The following is a 12,196-nucleotide window of genomic DNA, read 5'->3' as shown; positions in this document are numbered from 1 at the left end:
CAAATACCTGGAGGACCTATAGAATTATACATAATACTCACAGGTGCAAAGGGGTGTCTCCATAGATATTAACAACGTGAGGCTGGACTTCTGAATCACTCTGGAGCAGGAACTTCACTATATCATGGTGTCCAAAGCGAGAGCAGAAATGAAGTGGGACGTGGTCTTCATTGTCCTGAGCATTCACTGTCATCAACGAGAGAAAAAGGTATGTCACCTGGAAGCCCTTGTTCCTTAGCCTTCTCATGGGTAGTGTCAGGGATTTTTCCTAAGTGCCTGAGAGACTCCTAGAAATTGCCAATTAATGATAATAATAAAGGAAATTAAGTGCAACCAATTTAAAAAGTTATAATTATATCTATTGCCTATTACCACATTAAGCAGGCTTTCTTCTAGTTCCCATAAATTCTATGGAACTCATCTAATCAAATCTACCTTGCACAATGGAATAGTTCAGGAAACTAATATGCACCTTAAAGGTGCTCATGGCTTTAATTCCATGAGTATCTCCTTTCAAATTGATTTTCTCCTCCTCTAGAGGATGTTAAAAATTACAGCTCCTGGCCAGAGCACCATTTCCGAGATTTGGGTTTAACAAGTTAGGGAGGGGCCTAGCTCTCTGTATGTTTACAACACTGTTTGGGAGGTTCCGATGTACCCTTAACTGAGAATGTTCACATTATGGTATACAGAGCAGGTATGATAAAAACCAATGAGTTTTAGAGTGAGGCAGACCTCATTAATCCCATTACCATAGATAGCTATTTAACATTCAATTGCTCACTCAGTAGTGGGCATTTGTCCTTCTCTTCGGCCCACCCAGCCTTATAACCTATTCTGATATTTGGTGAATTCCCTGTACTAAAAGAGGCCAAAACCATGTTCTATCATAGAAGCTGAAAATATTTCCAAGTTTCCTTTGCAGCGAGGGAACAGGACTGGCAGAGGGTGACCATATGTTCTCGTTTAGGCCTGTTAGTCTAGCATAATGTTTCATACTGACCGTTTCACTCTCTATAGTGCCCTTGGACACTTATCTATAGGCTCTTCCAACCAACACCTTATATGAGACTCTGACATTGGAGCTGATGACATGAACAAAGCAGAGCCGAAGCTATCTGGGCAATGCAGCACTGGCGGAGCAGCGCCAGCCAGTTTCCAGCAGGAGTGATCCAGCCCCAGACTCAGTGCCCTGCATTGCCAGTGCCAGAACCGCAAGTGGTGCTGTGTGTACCAAGCAGGGTGGCCGCGTTGTGGAGTGTGATTTGGGATATCGTTCTTCACTATGAGGATTCCGGACCTCGCTTTCCAACCCTGTCTTGGGAAAGGATCTGCACGCTGCTTGATATCCTTTAACATATTCCTTTTATAAATTAGCAAAAGTTAGTTTCCAGTGCTTGCAGATGAGAAGACCCGACTGATACCTATTCATTCCTCAACAAGTATGAAATGATCGCTAGGCACCAGCACTGTGCCAGGTGTCAGATGTATTGATTTCTTCTCAGTTGCAATAGATGTAATAACACAATTGTTGCAGGGATGCTGAAAGGATTCAAGGAGAGCATAATTGGAAAGCATGATGCCTATCACATATTAGGCACTTAATAAAAATGTCTTCTCTCCCTTTTTACTAATTTCCCTCCTAGACATTTGCTAAGTGCTAAGACCAATAAGCTATAAATGCATAGAGTGGACACCCTCATATAACTTAAAAGCTGGTTCAATAGTCAAGAATTACAGGACTAAAATAATAATAACTGAACACCAATTCTGGATTAGCTTTAGCACAATTTTTAAAACTAAAATAACTGAATCAACTGGTCTACAGCCATTTAAAAAATATGTACAGAGTGCTTTATTCAAGATAGAAAATAATAGTCCTTAACAAACCCAATTATTCCTCATATATGTACAAATTGTTCATAGAACTAAAAGAATCAAAGGGGAAAAAATTTAATGATGAATGACAGGGGGATAAAGGGAAGAAAATAGTTAATTTAAAAATGTGCAAGTACTAGTTCATTGCTACTGTACTGTTATTATAATCATCATTTGAAATGTAATGAACATGAATTTAGGCCTTGTAGCTGCTATATTTTTAGATAATTACTCTCATTTTATTTTCCTGCAAGATATTAAGCCACAGGGAAATTCTTTAGCAAAATCACTGAACTCCTCCTCCCGAAGCTGTTACTGAAAAATAAATCTTTGATTCTTTTCTATTAATGAGTGACTCAGAAGGGTGCCCTTCCTTCAGAAGAGTGTTGCTAGTTGTTTTGATTATCTTCCTTTTTATGATACTTTTCCTTTGTTCACATCCTGTTGGAAGCCAGGGACAGTCAATACTGTGGGTCGATGCCTGAGGACAGTAGGGAGTCCAGAGCATCTGGAGGTCACATAAGAGTTCTTGAGGTCCAGAGGGGGCATTGTAAAGCAGAATGAAGCACAATCTTCTATTAATTCATAATTTGCCTTTGGCCATCCCTGGCCCCACCCAACATTATTCTTCTATAGTTGAATTGAGAGACTTCAAAGTAGATTATTCACTTGGTGAATTACCTGTAATGGTCTAGATATTGTTCCCATCAAAGAATATATAGCCCTAATAGGTTTGGCTCAGTGGATAGAGCGTCAGCCTGCAGACTCAAGGGTCCCAGGTTCGATTCCGGTCAAGGGCATGTACCTTGGCAGCTGATCGATGTTTCTCTCTCATCGATGTTTCTAACTCTCTATCCCTCTCCCTTCCTCTCTGTAAAAAATCAATAAAATACATTTTAAAAAAAGAATATATAAATGTCAACCAAAGGGACAAGCCAGGAGAAATCTGGATCAGGTACAGAGCTTAGATGTATACACTTATATTTATGCTTCAGTCATTGTGATTTACTTAGTTTTGTCTTGGACCAATTTGCAAGGACAAGAAAAGTATATGTTATATTACCTTCTCTGAGGAAATTGGATATATGAATGATATTCTATTTTCTCGCACTTAACATCTTATTGAAATATTTAAATAAAGTAAAATTTCAAGCAAAGCAATATTTGTGAATCATTAGTATTTGAAAAATATTTAGTGTCTACTCCTCCACTTTTAAGAGAATATGTATTCATTAATGTCTTTTGAAAGAAAGATTGGATAAAGGGATGGGTGAATGGATGTTATTACTTGCTTATGTCTGTTTATTGACCTTAAAGATAAAACAAAAAATTTCATATTAACTAGCAATATTAGCACATACTATTAGCTCTCTAAAGCAATTCCCACGTGTGTCTTAGATTTTCAATAATAAATCTGTGTAATATTTCTGACAAGGTATACTTTAAAGAATAAATACTTCCTCTTATTGACCATGTCCTAGAAATTTTATGACTTTCTACAATATTCAGTTTCATGTTAAAATAACTATAGATTTTAACAGTCAGAGGATAACAAATTTAAACATCCTGAGTTTTAAAGATTGTGACAAACGTATCACCATTTTCTTCTTAGGGAGTTCAACAATATTTCGACCTTTTCAATCTCATTCAATAAGCATTACATTTATCCCTTTTCATTGCCCTGAGAGATATAAGAAAAAAGATGGAGACTTAAAAGATACATGACTGTGTAGGTCAGTCTCCCAGACATGTTGAACTGAAGAGGGTACTTTCAGAATTGCATTTTGGCTAATTTTGTAATCCAAATTTATTTTCATTTGTGACATTCTGTTACCAAGGAAACATACTGAAAATATCAGATTTCAAATTGTGCTCCTTTTGGGGGTAATTCATTTATTCTTCCTCCTATGTCCATTTATGATAGGCAAGATTCTGTGGTAAGTAAGTAGATCAACTGGAGGCTTAGCTACATTTTGGAATCAGTGAACTAGCTAATAATAAATGTGTAATGTCCGTCCCCATAACAGATCTTCTGGTTTATTCTTTGCAATTGGTTGAAGTGCAAAAGGGACTTAAATATCAAGTGTGTATTAAAAGATAATCTAAAAAATATATTTAAAAATCTGAGTCATGCTGTCTCTCGAGTTGTTAAATGATTGAGTAGGAGGCATGCAGAGTTTGTGTCAATCAGAAAGAAAGTGCTTATAATTATATCACATGAGGCTGGGATGTAGGGGGAATTCAGGTGCAGTACACATTTCAATACCTTTTGTAGAAGAGTCCTTTGATCCTGGAGACATGCTGATCATAAATGACACTCATTTTGACACCACCGAGCTTTGGAGTTACGAAGATGAGTAAAAAGCAGTTTGGCATTGACAATAAAAGGGGGAAAGTGAGCAGTTCCTGGCTCCTTGGAAGAGTGAGGCGGTTTCAAAAAACACAATTATGTGTTCAGTGGTTTACAGAGGTGTACCCCTGCCTATTCTAAGCTAACAGAATCCCAGAGACTACTTAACAAGCTCCAGGGACAGCTGGCCCTGCGTCCGGGCGGCACCGGTTGTTTATGCTAATGCTATAAAGATGCCTAAGTTATCGCACACTGGCTAATAGAAAATGACAAAAACTAGGTTTCTTAAATTTTACAAAATAAAATGGCTCTGTTTCCAACATGGAAACTGGAAACTGCCTTAGCTCTCCTCAGAGTGTCTGGGAACCTTTGTGTTTTCCTTATGAGTAAGTGAAAACTTTGGTTAGCTTTATTAGCTGAATATCAGTCTCAATTTTGGACCAAGGAACGGGAAGTTCTAGAGCTTTGACAACCTTGTCCTTTTATAAATGTGCATCGTTTCTGCTGCAAAGGCCAGCAGCTCTTACAGCTGGGCTTTTAATTAGGTCTCTTGGGGGTCAGTGAAAGAATGTTGGATTTGCCTGAGAGAATTTAATGACAAGATGTAACTCTGAGGGAATCTGTGTCAAAGTAAAGTTTATGAGGAAGAGAAAAAGAAAGAGAAAGGAAATTTTTTCATGATCTACTTTCAATCAATTTTCCAAAAACTCATTTTATAATTTAAAAAATATAAAGTTGCAGGAAATTCTATTCTATTAACTGCATCTAAAATATTTAGGTCATTTTCTAAAGCTATTTCCCCCAAAATTTGTCACACTCTAATTTCATTTCCATTTAAAATAATAGTAATATCAAATATTAGGGTAGATATAAGGAACTCTCATATATTGATATGAGAGTGAAAAGGGATACTGACACTTTAGAAAACTCTCTGAAATTTCTTCAAACGTTAAACATGTGCATACCTTCTGATTTGAAAATTTCACTCATAAATATATGTGTGTATACATATATACACATACATATATACATGTTGTACACTAATTTAATGTTGTTTACATGTTGAAACTAATATAATATTGTATATCCACTATAATTGAAAAATAACAACTATTTTAAATTCCAAACTATAATTCATGCAACAATATAGATAAAAGTCAAAATCATAATGTTGATCAAAAGAAGGTGGTCACAAAATCATTAACTGCCAGAACAGAAAAATAACTAACCTATGGCAACAGAAGTCAAAATATTGATTACCTTTGGTGGTGAAAGCTATTTACTCAGAAGGAGGCACAAGAGAAATTTCCAGAGCTCAACCTTCCAGATGAAAATATTCTATAACTTGACATGGCTGGTTTTTACATGGGTGTATGCATAAGTAAATAGTCAGTTAAGTCAATATTCACTTAAGATTTAAGAATTTTTCTGTATATAAACTTGATCCCAATAAAAGAAAAAGATTAGTGAATAACAACAAATAGGAATCATTTATCTAGGACAACCCCACTACTTTTAACTGCAGCACCTAATATATTAAGAATTGAGCTAAAATGTATAAAGAAGAATGAACACATAGATTTAGTTAATATTTTAAGTATAATAAATTATGACTTACAGAACAAATTATTGCATAAGGACAGAATTAATCTTCTTTAAGATATTTTCCAGTAAATAAGAGGGCAAAGATCTTCTAAACATAAAATCTTACCATCTGCTTTGCTGCCTTCTTCCATTAAGAGTTTTGCAATATTAAAGAATCCTTTTGCAGCTGCTAGGTGCAGGGGCCGATCTCCAACTTCACCACTTACATTTACATCAGCACCAAATTTCAAAAGGAGGCGGGTTATCTAAAGGATCCATTCATTTGAAATTAGTATCAAAAGTCAAAAAATCATGCAAAGCTTTTGGAAATATGGAAGAAGACATATTATTTAGGCCATCTCTTAAGTTATTTTTACCTGAAAATAGCAGAAAATCCTAATTCAGCTGGCCTAAAAATAAAGAATTTATTATTATATCACCTAACAAGATGTTTAGGGCGGGATCTTCATTGTATATAAACAATCCTCTCTGAAATCACCCATAATTTACTGAAAAATTTTTTGGAAAGTCTCCTTCTGGCTAGAGCTAGTAGTGTTCCCTTGATTCTTGATTTTCACAGCACCTCCATTCATAGGTCACTCATGGTCATCTTGCTAATGGACTTCTGGGTCCTTTTCTGGATTTTTTTGTAAATGACAGATAGCTGCCCTAGCCCTGGGAATCTTCCCCAGTATGCTGAGATCACATCCAAAGGGATGGAGAGAGACGAAGTATTTAACAATTTAGGAGTCGGCCAGAGGCTGTTTCAGGTAATTGGGATTCATTAGAATTATTTACATATTCACTTAGGAATTTTCCAAATAATTTCTCTAAACCTGACGTTGCCTCCTTCCCTGAGAATTTTAGCAGTCACCACAGTGACCCCCAGAAGTAAGTTATTTAATATGACAGTTATGGGTGGACCCCTCATTTGTCCTGACCACTGAGGTATAAGCATAACAGTGAATTTAAACTCTAAAACTATTTCAACTTTCTATATGGCATCAAATAAACATGTATTGGGTAGAAACCTCTCAGGAATATGGTACATATTTGATAGAAAGTCCACGCAAAAATATTAGCTAGCTGAGTGGGATGTGGTGAAACTTCCTATTGAGTGTAGTGGGTAAGCAACAAAGGTTCTAAAATTTAGACTTTTTTTATTAGCTATGTCACCTTAAATAAATTATTCCATTTTTGAAACATCAGTTTCTTCATTGCTAAGATAAGAATAATAATAGTTCTATCTCATAGAGTTGTTGTGAAAATTAAATGACGTATTACTTATAAAGCACTTAGAAAAGTGCCTATTAATAAATACGTTGGCAGAAGTGAGAGCACCAATGTGAAACATGTATACTTTGTCCCTTTGTTGGCTAATGGGTAGACCGATATTTAATTCAGGAGAAATAAGAGCAGTAGAAGTTTAATCTCAAGAACCTTGCACTCCTAAGCAGATATTTCCACTTACACAGACTCCATAAATTCTGATTATGTGACTTTATAATGGACAGATTTAAACTATCTTCAAAATCGATTGTCTATTAAGCAGTATTATTATATACCTAGGAAATATTGCTCTTGGTGCAAAACATCTACTCTTCTACTTAAAAATAAGTAAATAAACAAATGGCAAGGAACATGGCACATCAGGCACATTTATATATTGAATGGGCCATTCTCCCGTCAGCATATTTTAGCAAATGACGGTAGCATCCATAAATTACTTATGTGCTGTCTTTGCATACAGAAAGCGAGTCCTTTATCGTAAAAGGACCATCCACATTTTAGCATAATTGTATAAGTCTGTGACTATATATTCAGGGGAAGTAAACAAATTTAGCTCTACACCAAACATGCATAAAAGCTCTTTAGAGTTCTGCTGGGTGATGAGGTTAATATCCAAAGAGAACGACTCTACAGATAACATGTGTTGTGTATATGCTGCCTGTGCCTGAAGTCAGAAAAGTATGGGATTTTTTCATCTCCTGTGCTTTTGGACCCTGTACTTTCAAAAGCATTTTCAGTGCCCAGCTCTCCAGTGCACTACGGTGCCCTATGTGCAGCACATCAATGAAATGAGCAGTCTTCCCTGGCTATAGTCACACTTCACAGGTCTGAGAGTGTCCAAGCACATGCCAGCTAGAATAGAAAATAAGGGCAGAATGCCTAGAATAGCACAGAGACAGAAGTAAGTTTGATTTTCAACTTGGGATCCTCAGGCAATACAGTGGAATGACCTGTACAACGGTAAAAAGGTATCACCCTACTCTAAAATGGAGTCAGATTAGTGATCTAGAATATACAATGAGGAAGAGTGAAAGTGGGATGTCAAAAGATTGCGTAAGTTTTGATTTCCCAATTATGTTTGTACTTCCATTTTATTTGATTCTATTTAGTTCTTTGAGTATGGCTAAAGGGCAGTGTTTGAAAGCAATGTGTAAAATTTTTGTCTTTTTTTTTTAATCTTTATTGTTGAAAGTATTACAGATGTCCCCTTTTTTCCCCACTTATCCCTTTTAGTCTGCACCCACCCCTTGCCCCAGGCCTTCACCACATGTTCAATATGCTAAGGTTGAAGATCAATGGACTTTGGTGGTAGAGCACTTGTCCTTGGATTCTAACTTGAACACAAGATGAACTGCCTGGACTTCATGATTTGGTTCATTGGTATAAGAGGAATAGCAAGAGGCTCTTTGGTACGCCAGAATGAATATGGGCTTTGGGATAAGACAGGCCTGAACACCTATTCCAGGTTTTCTGTTATTAGCTGCGTAACTCTGGCATGCTCCCTGACCTGAGTGGGCTCCATGTGCAGCATTCATAAGAAGAGGGAAATGACAGCTAAGTTCAGGGTTGTGGCTAAATTTTTTTAAAAATCCACGTAAAGGTCTCAACACAGTGCCTGTCCTATAGTATGAGCTCACTTACATCTTAAGTTCATAAGGTTGACGTGAAGGTCAAATAAAATTATGTATTAAATGAATGTACATTGTAAACTTTAAGTCATGCTAGACATATTACTTTATTACAGAATATCAAGTGTTATAAATATGTGCTTGTTATATAATCATGTTTAAAGGAAATTATATATTTAAAGCACTGTTAGTGATTGTTTTTTAGTTTATCTAGGTTATTCCAGTGTCAGTTTCCCATTGTCACGATAGCAAATTACCACACTTATGGGATTAAAACAACCCAGGTTTATTCTCTCATAGTTCTAGAGGCCAGCTGTCTAAATTCAAGGTTGCATTCTCTCTGGAGGCTTTCATTTCCTTGCTTTTGCAGCTTCTGTTGGCTGCCTGGCTTCCTCAGCTTGCAGCCCGTCCTGCATTACTGTAACCTCTTGCTTCCATTGTCACATCTCCTGTTAGTCACTCTGACTTCCTACTTCCTTGTGATTATAGCAGGACCATACAGATAGTCCAGGATAATCTCGTATCTCAAGGTCCTCATCTTGATCACACTTGCAAAGTGCCTTTGAAGGTTACATTCACAGGTTCTGGAAACTAGAACATATTTCAGGCGATGTTTTTCAGCTTTCCATATCCCATGACAATAGAAAAAGGGAAACACAATTTCTGAATAATCTATTTTTTTTTCAGAGAACTGCTGGAAAGGATTTTGTGATTTGTTTTACTGATATCATCATTGGCATCAACACAGTGACATTTATTAAGCATTTGCCAAACACTTTAATAGTCCGTCATAACAGCAACCCTCTGAGGTAGATTCTGTTAATATTTTTCTCATTCTAGATGAAGAACCTGAAGATCACATGGTATTAAAGCTAGGAATTTATCAAACCCAGGCTGACTGTGGCTGTACACCTACCAATGTGCTCTTAGCCTCCCTTGTTTACTAAAATAACCAGTAAAAATGATTAACTCAGCAACTGCAATGCTTCTAATGATCTACAATTTCCTCAAGGACGCAGCTAATAAGAATATGGAAAAATAATTCACAGGATACCTTAAATATCTTTTCTTTGAAGCTAGGACAGTTCAACGAAAGCCTAAAGGGCTCAGGTGGCCCCCCAGCCTTGGGAAATACTTACCTGTTCATGCCCATAGTATGCTGCAATGTGCAATGGGGTGAAGAAAACCGCATCCTGAACATTGACATTAGCTCCATGCTGCAGCAGCACATCAACAGCCTGGAAAAGAAAGAGAGCTCAGGAGCTTTATTTGGGGAATCTGCCCATGGAAGTTCATTTTACAATCACCATACATTCTTCTTCAGGAATCTTGAAACACATTTTTCTTCTAACTCACTTCTCCAAAACCTCCAAAGGCTTGTTTTTGCATAGAAAATAAAGACCAAATCCTTTATATGGCATTCAAGGTCCTCTCAATCTGATGGTGTCTTATTTAGTTATTTTCCATTTCTCGCCTTCATAAACCCAATTGTATAATCAAACTGTATTTGTTTTCTGCTCCTTCTGAGTCTTTGTTCATATTACTTCCTCAGCCAGGAATTCTCTTCTGTCCAATCTACAGATGTTTACACTCAAGCTAAATGCCATTTCCTCTAAAATTTCTTTGATTTTCCTTGCTTCCTCCCAACTGACTTGTCTTTCTCTCAAATTTCATATAACTTTTTTTCATTCCATTTAGAAAATTTTAAGAATTTATATAATGCCTTATCACCCTTACTAAAGAGAAAGTGTTTTAGGGGTAAAGTAAAAATCAGATTCATCTTTATAATCCTACCCTAGCATGTGGCCATGCAAATATTAATCATTCACTAAGCATTTGTTGAATGAATGAATGAATGAATGAATGAGCAAGTGAAAAACACTACCAGTATCTGTTGCCAAGGTGTCTTTATAAAAAGCTATAGGTCACCAACAAACCTTCAGGTTTCTTCTATTCCCAAGACCCATTTCTAACTCTATCTTCTCTGAAAAAATAATTGGAATAATTTTCTTAAGATGTGCTCATTTTAATTGTGGATTTTCCTATTGCACTGTTTATTCTTCAGTTGGCCAAATAATATACATTTGGGAAATTTCAAAATTCTATTAGATTGAAAAGACAAATCAGGAAGATGGGATCTAAGAGCTCAATGGACTTACCCTCTAACAGGTTTTCTGTTTCTATAAACAAACTGCTTCCTAAGTCAGGTTTCCTTGCCTATTAAAATCACAGCCCCACAGATCTAGAGGGGACCATGGACATTATATGTCAAACCCCTATTTTTTAAAGAGGAAGAAACTGAGCATCCAAGGAATTAGGAAATTTCTCAAACTCATGGAGAAAGTCACTGCCAACAAGGAAGTGAATCTTTAGTCACTTGCCTCAAGCTTTGTTTCTGAGTGTTCCACAGTTTTAAATAGCTCCTTTATGCCCTAGCCAGTTTGTCTCAGTGGATAGAGGGTTGGCTTGCAGACTAAAGGGTCCCAGGTTCTATTCTGGTCAAGGGCACATGCCCAGGTTGTGGGCTTGATCCCTAGTGGGTGGTGTGCAGGAAGCAGCCAATCAATGGTTCTCTCTCATCATTGATGTTTCTCTCTCTCCTCTCCCTTCCTCTATGAAATCAATAAAATATAATTTTAAAAAGTAGCTCATTCATTAATCATATATTTATTCCTGTATCAAACAAAATTTATTAAGCTAAAATTGTTTTTTTTACACGATTATCCTCATAGATTATTCAATCCCCGGGATAGTATTAGAACTGATTACTATTGCCAAAGAAGAGATAAGGAATTCTTGTTGGATCATCTAAAATTTCTGGTGGGTCCCAAAATGTAAGCAGGTATTTACACTTCTATACATTTTCAGGGTAATGTTTTTGTTGATATTTGGATATTGGTGACTAATGATTAATAGAATACACAATGTGTAAAGTGAATTGTTTTTCTATTACAAAATTAAGACCACAATTAACATTTATTGAGGACATATTATGTGTCAGACCCTGAACTAAGTGCATAAATAGTACCTGGAGTATCCTTTAACTGTTCTACCCTCAAACACAGAAAGACAGGTGCTGCTATTTCAATCTAAAGGTGAAGAAACTGAGCCTTGTGAAGACTAGGTAACTTATGAGGTCATATAGCAGAACTGGGATTCAAATCTAGGTCTATTTAACTTCAAAGTTTCTTTTCATCAAGCCCCTCCTGTGACCTTGATCTCATTAACACTAACCTTTAAGTAGATGAACTGACTCAGATAAGAGGAAGCATTCTGTCAGTTAGAAGCACTATAGATTCAGCTCGAAAATGAATGCCAGAGCCTTTTGTATCAAGCGCTTGTATCTTAGACTTCACATGCCTGTAAATTCAATCTCAGGAACCTTTAAAAGAGGTCACTAACGATCAAGGTAAATGAAGTTTTTTATAAATTCTCTTATTTTAAATATAGCATAAAATAGACAGCA

The 12,196-nt window shown here is 36.4% G+C and overlaps 1 protein-coding gene across 1 annotated transcript in view; it reads right to left on the bottom strand.

Annotated features, from left to right (window-relative positions):
* The window catches only part of TNNI3K (TNNI3 interacting kinase), a 296,569-nt gene that overhangs the window by 196,767 nt on the left and 87,606 nt on the right, over window positions 1-12,196 (bottom strand). The window contains exons 7-9 of the mRNA XM_070405387.1: window positions 9,870-9,968; window positions 5,940-6,078; window positions 42-186 (exon numbers count right to left, since the gene is read on the bottom strand). Coding sequence (XP_070261488.1) covers window positions 42-186; window positions 5,940-6,078; window positions 9,870-9,968 — 383 coding nt within the window. The remainder of the gene's footprint in view (window positions 1-41; window positions 187-5,939; window positions 6,079-9,869; window positions 9,969-12,196) is intronic.

The sequence above is a fragment of the Myotis yumanensis genome, unplaced genomic scaffold (assembly GCF_028538775.1).
Source record: "Myotis yumanensis isolate MYYU_CA2020_CCGP unplaced genomic scaffold, mMyoYum1.0.hap1 SCAF_2, whole genome shotgun sequence".
Lineage (NCBI taxonomy): Eukaryota > Metazoa > Chordata > Mammalia > Chiroptera > Vespertilionidae > Myotis > Myotis yumanensis.
The sequence above is the reverse complement of the archived record's forward strand: the minus strand, read 5'-3'. Positions and strand labels throughout refer to the sequence as shown.